Below are 20,264 nucleotides of genomic sequence, written 5' to 3' on the forward strand. Positions count from 1 at the left end.
TAGGTTATGGTTGAAGTTTTGAAAGTCCATACTTATGGGTACTAAATGGCACTGAATTTGATACAATTTGCAGCGTAGAATTTTGGAATGTGTGTAATTTTGGAAATGTGCATTTTTGGTGAAGCAATAGAGTGTTGGATTGGGCTGTACTAAATGACACAAAATTTGGTACAATTTGGATTTACAGTGAAACGATAGAGCTGAAATCCTTAAACTGGATAATAAGATTTCCATTAGAGTGTAGGATGTAGGTAATAATGGACATTTGTACTTATGTGTTCTAAATGGTAAAAAATTTCATAAAATTTGGATTTAGGTGAACCGATAGAGTTGGAATCCTGAAATTTAGAATTAATATTGGGGTATATGGGAAGTTTTGGAAATTCGTAGGGGAGAGGGGGGCACCTTTGAACAGCGCTCATAAAATCTTGGTTTAAATTTTTTCCGACCCGCTACCACATTTTTGTATATGGCAATCTTGTTCATTATCTGCGTAGATCATTTTGGCTAGCTTTTTCAGTTGTCGACAAATTGTACATGGGTGACCAGGTTTTCGCAGTGTAATTGTAAACTTTTATTCGTTTGGTTGTAAGGGCGCAGGAAGAATTCTGTGAAAGTTTTTATTCGTTAAACAAATTTTTTGCATTCCAATAATCATTTCAAACATAACTAATGTTATTTCTTTCATATATATTTATTACAAAAAAGTTATTATACATTTCCGTAAAATGCCATGGGTGGGGCACCTTTGAACATGCCAGCAGTATAGTCGGACGAGGCCGACCATACGATACCCTACACAACTACCACAGAACTTTATTTGTTTTGCGGATTTTTATTCCGAGCCTGGGTAATATTTCGTGATAGTTGCACCCTCTTTACCGATTAGAGGTCAACAGCACCTCTTCCTTACACTGACATATTTTCCGAATATTACCAATATTCAGTACAGCCCTTCTAATTACTTGTCCACATTCCCTTCACCGTGGGTTGTGTTGTGATGTTCGACTTATAATAGTAGCCTATAGATCGAATCAAAAAAAAAAAACACAAAAAATAAGTTTTCGGTCCACTTCATCCCAAAATAATTATCTGATCATCACCGAAAATTATAGGCGTTGTTCTTGACCATAACTGGAACCTCATGGAAAATGTCAAAGCGATCCGCGCTATCATTCCGCCCTCTAGTGTGGTAATGGTTTATTAAATATATCTGTACACGTAAGTACCTGTAAATATTTACGTATAGCTCCCACATCCGTGTACATACGGCACTATAATTGGTATCAATTTTAAAGCCAATCACTCCTCTTGGATAAACTATTAACTTCTCGGCTCTATGTCCAAATACAAATTTTGTAAGTTTTCACACAAAAGTCAGGGTCCATTTGACCCGCTAAATATTGACCGATCTTTTTCAAAACAGGCGTGCTTATTCTTTGGCCCAATCCCCTTCTTCATGTAAAAATTCGAGATGTTTGGGCCATAATTGCGACCAGAAAAACCGACAAAAATTAAGTATTTGGTCCATTTCATCCCCTAATTATTAACCGATCTTTACCAAAAACAATAGGGGTCTTCATTGAGCCGAACCCTTCCTACATGCAAAATTTCGTGAAGATTGGTCCATAACTGTGGCCTAGATCGACTCAGCTAGTCGAGATATGACGATCGGTATACTTAAAGGTGGGTATATGACCAATATTTCGTGGCGTTACAAACTCTTGGGGCTGCACAAAGCTATAATACCCTGACAACATAGTTGTGTAGGGTATAAAAATTTTATGAGGTTTGAAAGGGAAAAGTGTTCAAAGATGCCCCCCTCTCCCCTACTTATGATTGCTAAGGTAAGTAGTTATGGAAATGTTATATTAATATGTGCTACCTGTTACTAAATTTGGATTTGGGTGAACCCATATTTGACATTTGGATTTTTTCCTCTACCGAAGTGTAAACTGAATTATTAAATTATGACATTGTGATATACAATGCATTTATTTTGATACTTCACTCACAAACCTTCTTCTTCCTTTCGTAACAGTTTTTTTGCTACGGGTGTTGTCACAGGGAATAAACAAATGTTCACAGACATATATATATATATATATATATATATATATATAGAAAAAATAAATAAAAAATTGCATTATATCACTTTCGGGTTCATTTGTCCATTACGTTGCCTTGATTTTTGTTCACTTATGTCTTGCTATCTTCTGGAACAATATAAAAATTTCTGCAGATGTACACTCGCCTTTCCTAGGAACGTCTCTTATGAAATCGGAAAATTTCCGAAACTTCAGTAGCAAACCAGGTGGCTGCTATTGCAATATCAAAATGCGTTAGGTGTCATCTGTCACGAAAAATATAACATAAGCGCAACAGTCATTTACCTTGACATATACCAGGCGACAGCAGAAAATTGGAAGCTACTTCCAGGAATTTTCTTCAAAAGCTTACATAAAAAAGTTTAGTTCTCCGATTTTGGGAGTGAAGGTGTGATGAAATTCTGATATGTAATATTTTATTCTTTACTATGAGAAATGCAATGCATGGATTGGTGGATTGACACTATATGGATGTGAGAGTCAATGATATAAGCGATATCAAATTGAAAAAGCTTATAAAATTTCTTGGTTGATTTTGATCTATTTTAAATCTGTTTTATTTTATATTTGTGATTTTATAGACACTATGTAATTAATTTTGTTGTGTTGGTAAAAATAAAGGTTGCATAAAAATTAATTTTTGTAATAAAAAATGGAATTTTTACAATTCACTTCAACAAACTGTAAATTGTGTATTTTTATAATTGTATATAATATTTAATATACATAGAATCACTTTCTGTCCGCCCATCTGTATGTCTATATATTGTTGAACATTAAGTTCAGGTCGTACATATTTATGCTCCTTAGTGGTGTTTGACACATCCAATTTATTTGATCAGATTTAGATATCAGATATTTATTTTTATTCGATTACACGATAGTTGGATATTTTGGGATCTAAATGGGTACCAAATCTTCCTGTTAAAATTATCAATGTTTTTAAATTTTTTTGGGTGGCATACTACATACCCCTCATATATATTTTGAAGATTTTGGATTTCAGCATTTTGAGGATTTTGAACCCGTAATTCGATCGAATTGTTATTAGATCGAATGTTTGTTCCAATTGGGTATCAAATCAATTTTATTCACATTTTTTTGATGGCACATTACGATACCACTCAAATTTATATATTTTGAGAATTTTTAACAAATATCACCCTGAGTGGCAGATACTCGTATTGGCTGCCCAAATGTAGTTTTTCACGCAACATGTTTGGAAGTGTGTTGATGGCTCAGAACGTTAAGAGGTCTGGTAACATTTGTGTTGCTCTGAGGACCTAAGTTCGAACCCTAGCCGTGATCAGATGAATTAATTTTTTGTACCCTCCACCATAGTATGGAGGGTATATTAATTTTAACATTCCGTTTGTAACTCATCGGAATATTCATTTCCGACCCTATAAAGTATATATATTCTTGATCAGGGTAAAATTCTAAGATGATCTACCCATGTCTGACCGTGTGTTGTAATCACGCTATCTTCTGAAGGAATTGAGATAGGGTGCTGAAATTGCATTAGTTTGTCTTCTGTTTGCATAGTTTTGTCTTTTGTCTGCATGTTCGAAGATAGGCTTTATCGGTCCACTTTTAGGCATAACTCCCATATAACGGTACCTCCCAATTTTTGGTATTTTGAGGTTCTTAAGCGCATTTTTCTACCGAATTCGCTGAAATTTGGTACATTGGGTTCTTATTGGGTACTAAATATCTCCACAAAATACATATAGGTCCACTTTTTCTGGTAGCCTCCATATAACGGTACTTCCTAATTTTCAGTATTTTGGGGTTCTTGAGCGCTTTTTTTCCACTGAATTGTCTCTAATTTAGTATTTTGAGTTCTTAATAGGTACCAAGTCTCTCCACAAAATATTATGAATATAGGTCCATTTTTTCGGATAACACCAATATAACGGTACTCCAAATGATCGTTTTTTTTTTAACCGAATTCGCTGGAATTTGGTATTTTGTAGTCGAATATGGTAACAAATCTCCCTACCAAAAATTATTAATATTCGCCTCCTTTTTGGGGTAATCCCCATATAATCCACTTGTTTATATTAAAATAGTTATCTGACTTGTTCCGCGGAGGATATCGAGATAAAAAACTAGAACACAAGGTTCGATAATGAAATATATATGAACTATAACCCGCATTTAGGCATATCCCCTGTGTGGGTGGTACCAGAAGGTATAATTATCCATTACAAATTTCTGATGTTTGTATTATGGTTTACGTAATAGGTTTGTAAAAATGTAGGTGTAAGTCCACTTTTTGGTGTTTTCCCTATATTTTCATTTCAAATACCTGTCAGTATATGGTGGAGGGTATCCAAAGTTCGGCCCGGCCAAACTTAACGCTTTTTCCCTTATTATTATTTGAATTTCACCTGTAAGGGCAGTGATTAGTTGAATGAAATGAAGTGAGCTTAATGGCCTATATTTTGCTATGAAAAGGAAATAACTTGTATTTATTTCGCCCTAATGCGAATAAAAACCAATAACTCATAAATAAATGTCAATAAAATAAAAGCCAATTCAAAAATTGAGTCAAGAAAGGGGCTGCAGTCGATGCAATGAAAAAATCGCAATTTTGTAGTTTAATTTTTAATCGATGATTTCGACGACTGTACAGCCTACCTAATCAAAACTAGAACAACGTGTATTGATTTTTGTGGAAATCCGTTCGGATTCATATATAGCTACCAAATATATTTATGAAATTTTAAATTTGCAGCATAAATAAATTAAAATCTTCGGAACATCTGTTGTGTATCAATTAGTCGGTACCATCCAAATTTGGTGTATTCCCTACTTAATTTCATTTAAGTTATTGCGGTAAAATTTATGGTAACCAAATATACAAAAATCTTGGATAAGACCGTGTTTCGTGTCACTCTTAATCATTGTCATGCCAGCATCATGTAATTTATAATGAGGGCAAGTAAATATTTATGGATCCAAAAATCGTATTATCAAATGCAACGACATTATCAACAAATATTACGCAGCACTTATGCCTAGTGCAATTAGCTTTATTTTTAAATACAAAAAAAAAGTTATTAAAAATTTACAAAAATAAATTTGCACTTTAAAAGTGATATTTAAAAATAAAACATAATATGACTAATCATTGATCGAGTCACAAATATGATGTGGTTATGTAAAAATATTTACAATGAATTTGTTTTTACAAGAAAAAATGCATGTTTTAAGAGTTAGTGTGAAGCTAAACAAAAATTGAATATTAAACAAAATATTTTTCTTAAACATTTCGTTGATTACGTTCTTGTTTTACAATTAACAATTAATATGACTTTGATTATTTGGTAACGTCAAATGAAAAATAATAATTATACAAAAAAAAATAAAATAAATTGTTCTTAGCAGGATAACGAAGTTATTTTCTTAAGAAAACCTGCATTCCTCCAGAAACAAATTACCAGCCATGGCCATAACCACCATAATGACCTCCATAACCACCGAAACCATGACCATAAGACAAGGCATATCCACCATAGCCATGACCACCATATCCACCATAACCGTGTCCATAACCTCCATAGCCACCATAGTAAACGGGAGCGGCAGCAACTTTAATCACAGGAGCAGCAGCAATTGTTTTGGTAATTACCGGTGTTATTGTTTTCGTAATAACCGGTGCTGCAACAACTTCCTTTACCACAGGAGCAGCAACAACTTCTTTAACAACGGGAGCGGCAGCAACAACCGCTGCACCATAGCCATGGCCGTATCCAAAACCATGACCATATCCACCACCATAATAACCATGTCCACCATAACCACCAAAGCCATGGCCATAGCCGCCGTAACCACCGTAGCCGCCAAGGAAGCCGGCCAGTGATGTCTGACAGCTGCAGAGAAGAGCCAACACAAGGACACACTAAAAGAAAAATAATAAAGAAAATTAAATACATTTTTCTAAAGGACTATCACTGCTATAAAGGCGACATTTTTATACCCTACACAAATATGTTGTCAGGGTCAGCAACGTACACAGGATTTCATTTCGGGGGGGCCCGGTAGTACAAAATGAAAAAATTCGCTGTTGCAAATATAAATTTACTGTGAAAAAACATCATTTCGGGGGGGGCCCGGGCCCCCAGGGCCGCCCCCCTGCGTACGTCCCTGGTCAGGGTATTATAGCTTTTTCCAGCCCCAAGAGTTTGTAACGCCGCAAAATATTGGTCATAGACCCACGATTAAGTATACCGATCTCATATCATATATCATATCTCGACTAGCTGAGTTATGGACCAAACTTCACGAAATTTTGCATATAGGAAGGGTTCGGCCTAATGAAGACCCAATTGTTTTTGGTAAATATCGGTTAATATTTAGGGGATGAAATGGACCAGATACTTTTTTTGTCGGTTTTTCTGATCGCTCCAGAGGCCGCAATTATGGTCTAAACAACTCGAATTTTTACATGGAGAAGGGGATTGGGCCAAAGAATAAGCATGCCCGTTTTGATAAAGATCGGTCAATATTTAGCGGGTCAAATGGACCCAGACTTTTGTGTGAAAAATTACAAAATTTGTATACATTTACTCCTGAAGGACATAGAGCCGAGAAGTTTATAGTATAACCAAGAGGAGTGGTTGGCCTCTGGATAAGTAATAAGAAGGGTTGTACTGAGCATTAGTAATATTCGGAAAATATGTCAGTGTATGGAAGAGGTGCTATTGACCTCTAATCGGGCAAAAGGGTGCAACTATCAGGAAATATTACCCAGGATCGAAATAAAAATCTGCAGAATCATAGAGTTTTGTGGTAGTTGTATAGGGTATCGTATGGTCGGCTCCGTCCGACAATACTGCTCCGCTCACTGGTTGAAATATATTTTTAAGCGACTTACAAGGCGTGCATATTTTAGATATTTTTTCAAGGAATAATGTGACGTATATTTATATAAAGAAAATATTTCTTCAAGTTCTAAAAAGGAAAATATTATGGATGTTCCATAAAGGCTTGGATTTATTTTAAAGGAAATATTTTTCCAAGTTCCAACAAGGAAAATACTTTTTTAACTTCCAACAAAGCGTGTTTTTTTTCAGGGAACAAACAAGGTTTGGATTTTTTTCAAGGACAAACAAGGCTTGGATTTTTTCAAGGACCAAACAAGGCGTTTATTTTTTCAAGATCCAAACAAGCGTTAATTTTATCAAACAAAGCGTGGATTTTTTCAAGGACCAAACAAGGCGTGTTTATTAAGGAAATATTTTACCAACAAAGAATGGATATTTTAAAGGAAATATTTTTCGAAGTTTGTGGATTTATAAAGAAAATTTTTTTTCAAGGACAAAACAAGACGTATCATTTTTAATGGAAATATTTTTTTCAAGGATCAAACAAGGGGTGGATGTTTAAAGAAAATAATTTTTCTAAGACCAAAAAGTGGTGAATTTTTTTAAGAAAATATTTTTTAAGGACCAAACAAGGTGTGGATTTTTTTAAAGAAAATAGTTTTTCAAGGACCAAACCAAACAAGGTGTGGATTTTTAAAGAAAATAGTTTTTCAAGGACCAAACCAAACAAGGCGTGGATTTTTTAAAGAAAATATTCTTCAAGGGTCAAACAAGGTGTGGATTTTTTATAGAAAATGGTTTTTCAAGGACCAAACAAGGCGTGGATTTTTTAAAGAAAAAAGTTTTTCAAGGACCAAACAAGGCGTGAATTTTTTAAAGAAAACATGTTTTTATAGACCAAACAAGGCGTGCATTTTTAAAGAAAATATTCTTTCGAGGACCAAAAAAGGTGTGGAATGAAAGAAAATATTCTTTGAAGGACCAAACAAGGTGTGGAATGAAAGAAAATATTCTTTGAAGGACCAAACAAGGTGTGGAATGAAAGAAAATATTCTTTGAAGGACCAAACAAGGTGTGGAATGAAAGAAAATATTCTTTTGAGGATCAAACAAGGCGTGGAATGAAAGAAAAAATTCTTTTGAGGATCAAACAAGGCGTGGAAAGAAAGAAAATATTCTTTGGACGATCAAACAAAGCGTGGATTTTTATACCCTATACAACTATGTTGTCAGGGTATTATAGCTTTGCGCAGCCCCAAAAGTTTGTAACGACGCGAAATATTGGTCATAGACCCACCTTTAAGTATACCGATCGTCATATCTCGACGATCGACTGAGTAGATCTAGATTTGTGTCCATTGTCTGTCCATTATAATTTGTAAACACGATACAGGCCACAGTTATGGACCAATCTTCATGAAATTTTGCATGTAGGGTGGGTTCTGGCCAATGAAGACCCCTATTGTTTTTGGGAGAGATCGGTTAATATTTAGGGATGAAATGGACCAAATACTAAATTTTTGTCGGGTTTTCTGGTCGCTCCAAAGGCCGCAATAATGGCCCGAACATGAAATTATCAATGGAGAAGGGGATCAGGCCAAATAATAAGCATGTCTGTTTTCATAAAGATCGGTCTATATTTAGCGGGTCAAATGGCAAAAAAAATTGACAAAATTTGTATTCTATAGCGTATATATTTACCCCTGAAGGACATATACCCGAGAAGTTTATATTATATCCAAGAGGAGTGGTTGACCTTTATATTAATACTAATTAATACCATGAGGTTCCAGTTATAGTCAAGGACAACGCCTATAATTTTCGGTGATGATCAGATAATAATTTTGTAATGAAGTGGACCGAAAACATAAATTTTTGTGTTATTTTCGAGTCGATCTATAAACCCTAAATGAAAGCCAACAATCACAACACAACCCACGGTGAAGAGAATCTGGACAATAGCTGTACTGAATACTCGTAATATTCGGAAAATATGTCAGTGTAAGCAAGATGTGCTGTTTACCTCTAATCGGGCAAGAGGGTGCAAATATCACGAAATATTGCCCAGGCTCGGAATATACATCCGCGGAAAATTTGAGTTCCGTGGTAGTTATGTAGGGTATCGTATGGTCGGCCCCGTCCGACTATACTGCTCCGCTCACTGGTTTATGAAAATATTTTTTCAAGGATAAAACAAGGCATGAATTTTTAGAAAATATTCTTGTTAAATGAATTGTTAAATGTTTTTGTCTTAAATGTCAACAAGGCGTTTTAAAGGGAAATATATTTTTAAGTTTCTTAAGGAAATATGTTTTCCAATACCAACAAGGCGGCATATTTACCACTTTTTTGTCTAAAATATTTAACTTCTACAACTATACCACAATTTTCTGTCAATTTATTATTGTTTTAATTAACTTGTTGATTGAAAGGACTTACCAATTTAAACATATTTTATTCTTTTTATATGATTTTCTTAACAAGAAAAATAAATATATTTTGTTAAAGATTTTTTATTACAATTAACACGGTTGTTCGCGGTATATCCTTTGTGGCGTTGCTTTTGATTATTCTCTGTTACAATGGTGTCCACAATGTGTTGTGATAACTGTCATTGGACATCATGCGGTTTTTATAGTGAAGACAATTCAATGATTTGCTGTAAAAACAATTTCAATTGAATAATTTTATTTTCAGATAAATAGTCGTCTTTCCCCTTCTTTAAATACACACACACAAACCCCCCTTGGTTGCCACCAACTTGTAATTAATTAAAAAAGCAAAAATTTACCAACGACTACAAAAGAAAAGCCTCTAAATAAAATTGGTCCAAATAACATCAAATCGAAACAGGTAGCAGCAGTTGGCTTACATATGTATGTACGTACGTATATACGTCCACATATTTGCAGTAATTGTGACACACAACCCAAAACTGGTCCGAAAAATAAATCTCGAAAAGGATTCCAGTATAAATTTTATGGACTCATTGATTCCGCTTTGGCCACACTTGCGTTGTGTTTGGCAACAACTGCATCGCTCCGAAAGGCGTTGCATTTCCATAAAAAGCGAAAGTGTAACAATCGACGAGCCCATTTCCACGTGAAAATCTGGGAAATCAATAAGAGTCTGTGTTCATTGATGGATTGTTGTTATTGTTTTTCATAGAGGAATACTATGTGGGTTTAAAAACAAGCCGAATGAACGGGTTTTTAATGGTAAACAACAGGGTATTCACAAAATAATTTATAATGCCATATAATCACAACTGTTGGGTAAAGTTTGATATTACTTGGATGCACAATGGGACCATAGATAAAAATGGTGCCCAATTATTTTTTTTAATTTTTTATGAAATATTTTTCACAAGCCATTAAACGAGGAAATATTGTTTCAGAGGCTAGCAATGAGTGCATGTTTTGAAGAATTTTTTTCAACAATTTTTTATTTTGAAAATATGTTTTCAAGGACCAGCAAGGTGTGGAATTTTTAAAGCAAATATGTTGGATGGAGCAACAAAGCGTGGCTTTTTAAAGAACATATTTTATCAACAACCAAAAACGTAAAAATTATTTTTATACCCATCACCACACTGTGGTACAGGGTATTATGTCTTTGTGCATATGTTTGTAACAGGCAAAAGGAAACGAGATAGACCCATAGTTCCTATTGAGAATATGCACATGCATGAGTCGATTTATGCATGTCCGTCCGTCTGTTGATGTTAAATTGTAAATAAAGTACAGGCCGCATTTTTGATTCGACATGGATGAAAATTGGCACAGCTCATTCATTTGGACCGATAACGAACCCTATTGAAATTTGAAAAATCGGCTCAGATTTAGATATAGCTCCCATATATATTTTCGTCCGATTTAAGGTAAATTGTGCACCAAAGACCCTATATATCTGACGATTTGCACGAAATTTGGTATAACGTACTGAATTGAGCCTAGAATGATGTCTGCCAAGTTTTGTGAAAATCGGTCCAGATTTAGATTTAGCTCCCATATATAGTTTCGTCCGATTTCATGTAAATGGCTCACCAAAGTCCCTATATATCCTTCGATTTACACGAAATTTGGCATAGCGTACTGAATTAAGTCTAGAAATATGTGTGTTAAATTTGGTAAATATCGGTTCAGATTTAGATATAGCTCCCATATATATTTTCGTCCGATTTTCTGTAAATGGTGCACCAAAGTCCCTATATATGCATCGATTCGCACGAAATTTGGCTTAGCGTACTGAATTAAGTCTAGAACGATGTATGTTAAATTTCGTGAAAATCGGTCCAGATTTAAATTCGACGTCTTTTAGGTTTCATCTGTGAGATATACCTAAAGTGGTGAAGGGTATCATATAGTCGGCCCCGTCCGACTTTACGACTTTCCTTAATGGTTCAATATTCAACAAGGCGTATTTTTTTTAATTAAAATGTTTTCGTGGATAAACTGGAAATGCCTAAAAGTATGCTTATGTAAACTGATCACATTTTTATTTTCCACTACACCATTTCCAATGAGAATAATGGGTACATAAATTTGGACAATAGGTAAATTAATTAATTCTATTACTAAAATCAAAAAATTGTCAACAAAAATAATTCATGTTTTTAAGTAGACGTTAAGCAAATATTTGGAAGAATAAGCACACAATTCATAGTAGACCTTGTGAAAGACTTCAAAATTCAAGCTGCTTGATAGGCCTTGAAATATGATAAAAAATCCACGATTCTTGATAGAATATAGAAAAATACTTTAAAAATCCATGCTTTTTGATAGACGAACACATTTTAAAACCAGTGAGCGGAGCAGTTATGGTCGGACGGGGCCGACCATGTGAGACCCTACACAACTTCTACCAAACTATAATTTCTGCGGTTCTATACTCTGAGCCTGGGCAAAATTTCGAGATATTTGCACTCTCTTGGCCGATTATAAGTCAATAGCTCCACTTTCTAACCATGGCATATTTTCCAAATCTTGTTTTCCCGAGGTGAATATTTAACCCGTAAAATAAAAATGTGGCCACTTTAGGTTGTTGCTGATTTGACCCTCGGAATATTGACCGGTTATCATCTAAACAGCTGTTCTAAATTACTGTTCAGATACCCCTTCACCGTTTAAAATATGTGATGTTCTGCATATAATAATGGCATCTAGAGGGACTAGAAAATCTGACACAAAAAAAAAAAAAAAAAAATAGACAGTCTGATGTTGGACGCAGTCTGATGTTGGACGCAACCAAATTTATTCGTGCATAATTTATATTTGATGCCTAAAAGCATGCTATCATCATATTATTTAAGTCTTGTATTCCAAAATAGGAAGTTAATTATTATTATTTTTTTGTTTATTCATTGTAATTTTGTAGGTTACTTTTCCAATGAATGTTTACTCAAGGAAATTATTGTCAACGTTTGTCATCGCAGTACAGGTTTATATCAATTCATAAATAGAAAACAAAAAAATATTTCATCGCCCCACTGTGTTACCTATATTATTTAATAGCATAACATGTCTTATAATTTTACATCATCATTGCCATCTTTATCATCGTTGTTGCCACACCGTTGTGCCGGTCGTCACCAATACCGGTAATGTTGACTTTTATTCGCCTGATATCCAGCCATACAACACAGCACAGCACCACCCAGAAAAAGGCCAACAATAACTGTAACAAGTGGTTAACTGGTCTAGTCGCTATGGATTAGGTTAGTGGAGTGGTCTTCACCACTGCCGGTTTCTAGTGGCAACATGATTTACAGCCATGGTAGAAGGAAATTTCAAATGTGTTTTCAATTTCACAGCCAGCCAGGCTGCCAGTCACTCGGCTCTCCATCCAGCTAGATTTAATTCGATTTTTCTTGGAAAAGACAATTGAATGCGTCCCAATTGTAAAACAATCGGAGTTGACCTTTCCCTGAATTATATAAACGAATTGACATTTTACAAAAAAAAAAAAAAAAAAAAAAACAAAAATTAAAAGGGGAGATGGTGAAAAGTTGTAAATTGATATTGTCTACAAGCTGAACCATTCACAATTTGTTTCCACTTAGAAGAAAATAAAAAGGAAAACCAAAAAAAAAAAAAAAACAAAGGTACATAGCTGTAAGCATTTTTTAAGATGTCTGATATTTTAAAAATAGGAAATAACCAGTGAGCGGAGCAGTATAGTCTGACGGGTCCGACCATACGATACCCTACACAACTACCACGAACTCTAACTTTCTGAGGATGTTTATTCCGAGTCTGAGTAATATTTCGTGATATTTGCCCCCTCTTGCCCGATTAGAGGTCAATAACACCTCTTTCTTACTTTTTCGAATATTCAGTACAGTCATTCTAATTACTTGTACAGATTATCTTCACGGTGGGTTGTGTTGTGATTTTCGGATTATACTCGATTCGAAAACACACAAAAAATTAAGTTTTCGGTCGATTTCATCCCAAAATTTTAATCTGATCATCACCGAAAATTGTAGGCGTTGTTCTTGACCATAACTGGAGCTTCATGAAAAATTTTAAAGCCATCAGCTCGATATTTCCCCCTCTAATGTGGTAATGGGTTACTAAATAATATCTGAATACGTAAGTAAATATTTGACTGTAACTCCCACATCTGAGTAGATACATCACTATATTTGGTATCAATTTAAAGGCCAACCACTCCTCTTGGATATGTTATCAACTCCTCGGGTCTACATCCTCCAGTAAATATATATGCCATAGAATACAAATTTTGTCATTTTTCACACAAAAGTCAGGGTCCATTTGACCCGCTAAATATTGACCGATTTTTATCAAAACATGCATGCTTATTCTCTGGCCCGATCCCCTTCTCCATGCTAAAATTCGCGGTGTTTGGGCCATAATTGGAGCCAGAAAAAGCGACCAGATAAACGGACAAAAAGAATGTTTTTGGTCCATTTCATCCCCTAAATATTAATCGATCTTTTCCAAAAACAATAGGGGTCTTCAATGGCCAGAACCCATCCTACATGCAAAATTTCGTGAAGATTGGTCCATAACTGTGGCCTGTATCGTGTTTACAAATTATAATGGACAGACGGACGGACACACATGTCTAGATCGACTCAGCTAGTCGAGATATGACGATCTGTATACTTAAAGGTGGGTCTAGGATCAATATTTCGCTGCGTTACAAACATTTGGGGCTGCACAAAGCTATAATACCCTGACAACATAGTTGTGTAGGGTATAAAAACGACAAATAATTAAAAAATTACTTTTTTTTGAACGAAAATATTAGAAATATTTTTTTATCCTTGGAAAGAAATGTTATTTAAAAATCCACGCCTTGTTTGTTCTTGATATTCTTTTAAATATTGATATTCGATATCCAAAAACTGATGTTCTATTGAATTTAATAAAATATAAATTCAAATATTTAACACAACAATAAATAAAAGTGCTCTTTCGAATATCACATTAATGTCATAATATTGAGAATATAAATAAATGTTATGGTTCTCGTAAATCATATTAAGCAGACATAAAAGTTTCCACAAATTCGATGAATAAGAGGCAGCCTACATGCACGTTTAATGCATTTACCAGAATATTAAGAAACTCTGTTTTCGTAAATATTCCTGCAGAAAACTTTTGGCAACATCTCATTAATAAATGTATACCTGCAACTACTAACACACATAATGGAATTATTCCTTAACATAATGCATACTAGGTGGCTATGACAACGTTAACGTAATGTTGGCCATCCCAACACACACACAGTCCCCTCTGCCCCGTACTGCATTAAGAGTATCAAGCGTATTAATGCTCTATACTTCATGTAGACGGAATATTTGATTTGTAATACATTTACAAGATTGCACGAGCAATGGCCGATCTATATGTCGCTTATAGGAGCGTGTCCACAACTGGATTAGAGCAACTGGAAAAAAGACAACAAGATTACACAATACGCAGTCCAAAAAACAAGGTAACTATTAGACAACCTGAAACAAATATGAAAGTACAGGCAGATTGAATGAATGAAAAGTTAGCCGACTTATGACATATGTAGGTATGTTTGTATGAACGAGTGTGTGTGTGTGTTTTGTAGATTTGTTTGTTTTGAGATATACATAAAAACAATGTATAGCACTTCAGTAGCATAGTTTGTTGCAACAACATTTTGTAAGTATTTAATTGGGAGTGGTAAATTGTAATTGCAATGATGAAGACATTAATAACAACAAAATAATCAAAGAAGTGGAAAAACTTCCGTTTCGTTACTTGACGTCTTAATTTTTCTTTCAGTAATATTTTCAATATTTTTTTAATAATAATTTTTCCAGGACCAAAGCTTGGAGTTTATTTTTTATTATTATTATATTATTATTTTTTTATTTTTTATAGATCAAGTAATGCCTGGCATTTTTGAATACTATTTTTTTAAGGACCAAACGAATATCTTTTTCGAGGACCAAACAGGTGTGACTACTTTAAAAAATATATTTTCAATGGCCAAACTGGCGTGGTTACTTTAGAGAATATTTATACCCTTCACCACACTGTGGTACAGGGTATTATGTCGTTGTGCATATGTTTGTAACAGGCAAAAATAATCGAGATAGACCCATGGTTCCTTTTGAGAATATGCATAGAATCACTTTCTGAGTCGATCTCTCCATGTTAAATAGTAAGCAAAGCATTTATGATCCGAATTGGATGAAATTTGGCACAGCTCATTTGTTTGGTCCAAGGACGAACCCTATTAAAATTGGGAAAAATCGGTTCAAATTTAGATATAGCTCCCATATATTGTTTCGTCCGAGTTGAGGTAAATTGTGTACCTAAGTCTCTATATGTCTTTCGATTTGCACGAAATTTGGCACAGTGTAGTGAATAAGGTCTAGAATGATGTCTGCCCAGTTTCGTGAAAATCGGTTCAGATTTAGATATAGCTCTTATATATTAAGGTAAATTGTGTACCAAAGTCCCTATATATCTTTTGATTTGCACGAAATTTGGCATAGCGTACTAAATTAAGTCTAGAATGATGTGTGCAAAGTTTCGTGAAAATTGGTTCAGATTTAGATGTAGCTCCCATATATATATTTTCGTCCGATGTTATGAAATTGGTGCACTAAAGTCCCTATATATCTTTCGATTAGCAAGAATTTTGGTATAGGGTACTGAATTAAGGGGACCCCCCCCCCATTCTCGGGGTCAATTTTCTTTTTTGATTTAATTCGATTCTACACTAATTCAAGAATGTCTCTACAAAAGTGAAAATCTCAAGAACTCTTGAAGATATAGCCGATTTATTGTGTCAGCATCAAGTATATAACTTTAAACGCGTTTTTCTCTTTTGTGAATGGCGGGCACGATAACTCAAAAACTAATAACCCAATCGATTCCAATTTTTTACACGTTTCTCTGTGAGTGTATAGCTATCGTATGAACTAGGATAAAGCCAATCTGTGAAGATCTTCCATATTTTTTAACTTGGCTTTTGGTCAAAAATCGGCGATTTTTCAAAAATATTTTTTCAAAGGTCCGCCATTAACAAAATTTTAGAGCGAAGTCAATAATCCTAGTTCATACGAGAGCCAGACATGTACTCTTTCTAACACCGTTGGAATTTTAGGATTCCGATGTTCCAGTGGGGAGTTATCATGCCCGCCATCAAAAATAAGGACTTCTCTTTAATTACAAAAAACAACAACAAAACAATTACACAATTTTTTTGTAAATAATTTTTCTTCTCTTTTAAATCTTCAAATATATATGTGCAAAGTTACAAACCTTAACAAGCATTGGTATTGATTTACCAGCCCATTGAAAATCTTGAAAAATTAAAATCGAGAATGGGTGGAGTTTCCTTAAGTCTAGAATGATGTTGCTAGGCCGATTGACACAACGTACTGAAGTAATATAAATTAGTCTTTGGCAAGTCGGTTCAGATATAGATATAACAAACACGCTACATCTGCTTGGATTCATCTGTTGAATATACCCAAAGTGGTGAAGGGTATCATATAGTCGGCCCCGTCCGACTTTACTACTTTCCTTACTGGTTTTTCAATGATTTTTATATTTTTATTGGATTTATATTTTTTTTCTAATTTTAATGTAGGCTACAATTATAAGCCTAACATCACAACGCAAACCACGGTGAAGGGAATACGGACAAGTAATTAGAAGGGCTGTACTGAATATTGGTAATATTCGGAAAATATATCAGTGTAAGGAAGTAAGGAAGTGCTGTTGACCTATAATCGGCAAGAAGGTGCAACTATTACGAAATATTACCCAGGCTCGGAATAAAAATCCGCAGAAAGATAGAGTTCTGTGGTAGTTGTGTAGGGTATCGTATGGTCGGCCCGTCCAACTATACTACTCCGCTCACTGTTTTTTTAAGGAATATCAATGCAGGCATGTTTTAAACAAATATTTTTTCGATGAATATCGAACAGGGATATTTTAAAATAATATTTATTAAAAAAATCGAAAAAAATATTTTTTAGGAAATATCAAAGCGGGGATTTATTTATTTATTTTTTTTTTTTTTTTTGAAAAAATGTCAATATTTGGATTTTTAAAATGATTTTTTTATGCGGGACTTTTTTTAAATTATGTTTATTTTATTTTTTTAAATTGTTGTTGAAATTAATTCCTTATTTGTGCTCACTTATTTCTATATTCACTTCATGATCTCATTTGAATTGGCAACAAATTGAGTTCCTGTCAAAAGAGTTATCAACAAATAAATAAATTGCAAATTTCTGTCAATTGATTTGGAATATAAATGCCAATAATTGAGATAAAAGTAAGTGGCAAATATAACCGGACAAGTGGATTCGAATAAACCAAAGGCCATGAGTTATTGAAATTTAAGCGCCAATAACAATAATAATGATAATAATATTGGACTCTTGGTCTGAAGTAAGCTATCCAAGAGTGGAAATAAAAGCTCAATGCGCTCAATATTTGCATACCAATGGTGGCTGTGGAGATCAAAACGAAGCAACGACAACAACAAAAGCAGCAACAGCAAACGAATGATAATAAACTTGAACTTGGCCTATAGATTTGAATTCAAACTGACAAACAAGCAGAAATTGGAAACAACAACAACATACGAAAAACTTGTATCGTAAACCAATGATAATTTGCCCGGTGGCTAATAAAAATTTAAATAAAAAACAGCTAATAAAAATAATTACAATTATCAATAAATAAATTAAATTTATTTTTTGTTGTTTTTCGTAATTTAATTAATGAATGAGTTAAATTATTTTGTGAATAGGGGGATGAAATTTAAATTTAGAATTTAGGCAAAGTAAGGATTGGGCAATTTAGCGGCTGGTACACCATAGGCGGCACCATAGACAGGGGCTGGTGCGGGGGCAGAGAAGGCAAATTTACCAGGTGCAGCAAAGGCAGTGGGTGGATAGGCATAATTGAAGACAGGCAAGGCAGCTGGTTGAGCTGGGAAGGCAAATTTTCCAGGAGCGGCAAATGGCAGGGTGGCGGGAACTGGAGCAGCAGCAGCAGGGTATACATTAGCTGGACCAGCAAATTGTGTGAAGGGAGCTACAGCTGGAGCAGCAAAGGTTTGACCAACAAATGGACTGCCATAGGGAAGAGTGGCGCCGGCAGCAAAACCAACCTTGGCAGGTACAGGCACAGGATTGACGGGAGCAGCAACAGCTGGAGCAGTATATTCAACTTTAGCCGCTGGAGCAGCAGGAGCTACAGCTGGTGCTGCCAAGGTTGGGGTAGCAGGTGTAGCGGCTGGATAAGCCACTGCATGATTGATGCTGTGGGCATTGTACGAAGAGGCAAAGGTGGTAACACCAGCCTGAGCTGAGGCACACAAAGCCAAGACAGCAAGGATCTGAAAAGGACAAACACCATTTATAAAAATATTTTCTTTGAAATAATAAAAAAGTATATGCTTACCACAAATTTAGCAGCCATTTTTTGTTAGTATATGAAAATATGAAGGGGGTTAGGGAAGATGTGGTTTCCAAAGAAAAGGGAAATGGTTGTGTTTAGTTGAAAATCCAAACAAGGTATGATGACAATACAGCTGGAAACTATAAGTTTTTATAAAAAAAACTGAATCCAGCAAACATAAGTGTTCAATAAATGCAATTGTGTTTAAAATAATTGAAACATATTTACAAAAATAAATGCACACATTCACATATATTTAGCGGCGACTTTCATTGCATATTAATTTCTTTGATTGGGACTTCTTCATTTCCCTTTACCAAAAGCCTAAGTAAATTTATAAACACACACACCCACACATCGATATGTAGAGAAATACCTATCAACGTTTGTAACACTTTGTTGGTTTACTTCTGTCATTACTGATCCCCCCAATTCACTTGTCACCAATATTTCTGTCATTCAATTTGAAAATTTCGGTTTCTTTACAAAACAAAACTGAAAAATAAAAACAAATTCGAGTTTTCATTAAAACGCTCATAACCTGCCCCAACACATCGCCGTATGCACGTTATCGCGCATATTTTATTAACGAAATCAAAATTTCATAATATCAGGCTGATATATTAGAGCGGGTAAACTTTTTTTAAAGTATTTTAATAAAACAAGCAAAAAACTATTAATTTCGACTGGTCCAACATTTTAAAAATAATGAAAACGGGTCGATACGTTTATATAGGCGTTATAACGAAACATGGACCCATATTTCTAACATGAACCCAATAAGGCCATTCAAGCCTCAATTTGATACGTTGTGCAAAATTCTGTGTTAATCGGACAAACATTAGGAGCTTGGTGCACCACTCATGTAAAATGCGACGAAAATATATATGGGAGCTATATCGAAATCTGAACCGATTTTTAAGAAATTTAACACACATCATTCTAGACTTAATACAGTACGCTATGCCAAATTTCGTGCAAATCGAAGGATATATAGGGCCTTTGGTGCACCATTTACATAAAATCGGACGAAAATATATATGGGAGCTATATTTAAATCTCATCCGATTTTTAAGAAATTTAACACACATCATTCTTGACTTAATACAGTACGCTATGCCAAATTTCGTGCAAATCGAAGGATATATATGGACTTTGGTGCACCATTTACATAAAATCGGACGAAAATATATATGGGAGCTATATCTAAATCTCATCCGATTTTTAAGAAATTTAACACACATCATTCTAGACTTAATAAAGTACGCTATGCCAAATTTCGTGCAAATCGAAGGATATATAAGGACTTTGGTGCACCATTTACCTAAATTCGAAAGAAAATATATATGGGAGCAATATCGAAATTTCAACCGATTTTCCTGAAACTTA

The 20,264-nt window shown here is 34.6% G+C and overlaps 2 protein-coding genes across 2 annotated transcripts; both read right to left on the reverse strand.

Moving 5' to 3' along the window:
* Positions 1-5,550: 5,550 nt before the first annotated feature.
* Positions 5,551-9,390, reverse strand: LOC133322974 (cuticle protein 64). The gene is made up of 2 exons (XM_061531923.1): positions 9,379-9,390; positions 5,551-6,015 (listed from the first exon to the last, which is right to left on the reverse strand). Exons 1-2 carry the CDS (start codon positions 9,388-9,390, stop codon positions 5,551-5,553), a joined length of 477 nt encoding a protein of 158 aa, XP_061387907.1.
* An 8,856-nt stretch (positions 9,391-18,246) lies between these two features.
* On the reverse strand, positions 18,247-18,896 carry LOC133322975 (cuticle protein 12.5-like). The gene is made up of 2 exons (XM_061531925.1): positions 18,879-18,896; positions 18,247-18,813 (listed from the first exon to the last, which is right to left on the reverse strand). Exons 1-2 carry the CDS (start codon positions 18,894-18,896, stop codon positions 18,247-18,249), a joined length of 585 nt encoding a protein of 194 aa, XP_061387909.1.
* Positions 18,897-20,264: the final 1,368 nt, after the last annotated feature.

Source organism: Musca vetustissima, unplaced genomic scaffold (genome assembly GCF_032173495.1).
Source record: "Musca vetustissima isolate MV318-11 ecotype Yass unplaced genomic scaffold, APGP_CSIRO_Mvet_v1 utg5922, whole genome shotgun sequence".
In the NCBI taxonomy this organism is placed as follows: Eukaryota; Metazoa; Arthropoda; class Insecta; order Diptera; family Muscidae; genus Musca; species Musca vetustissima.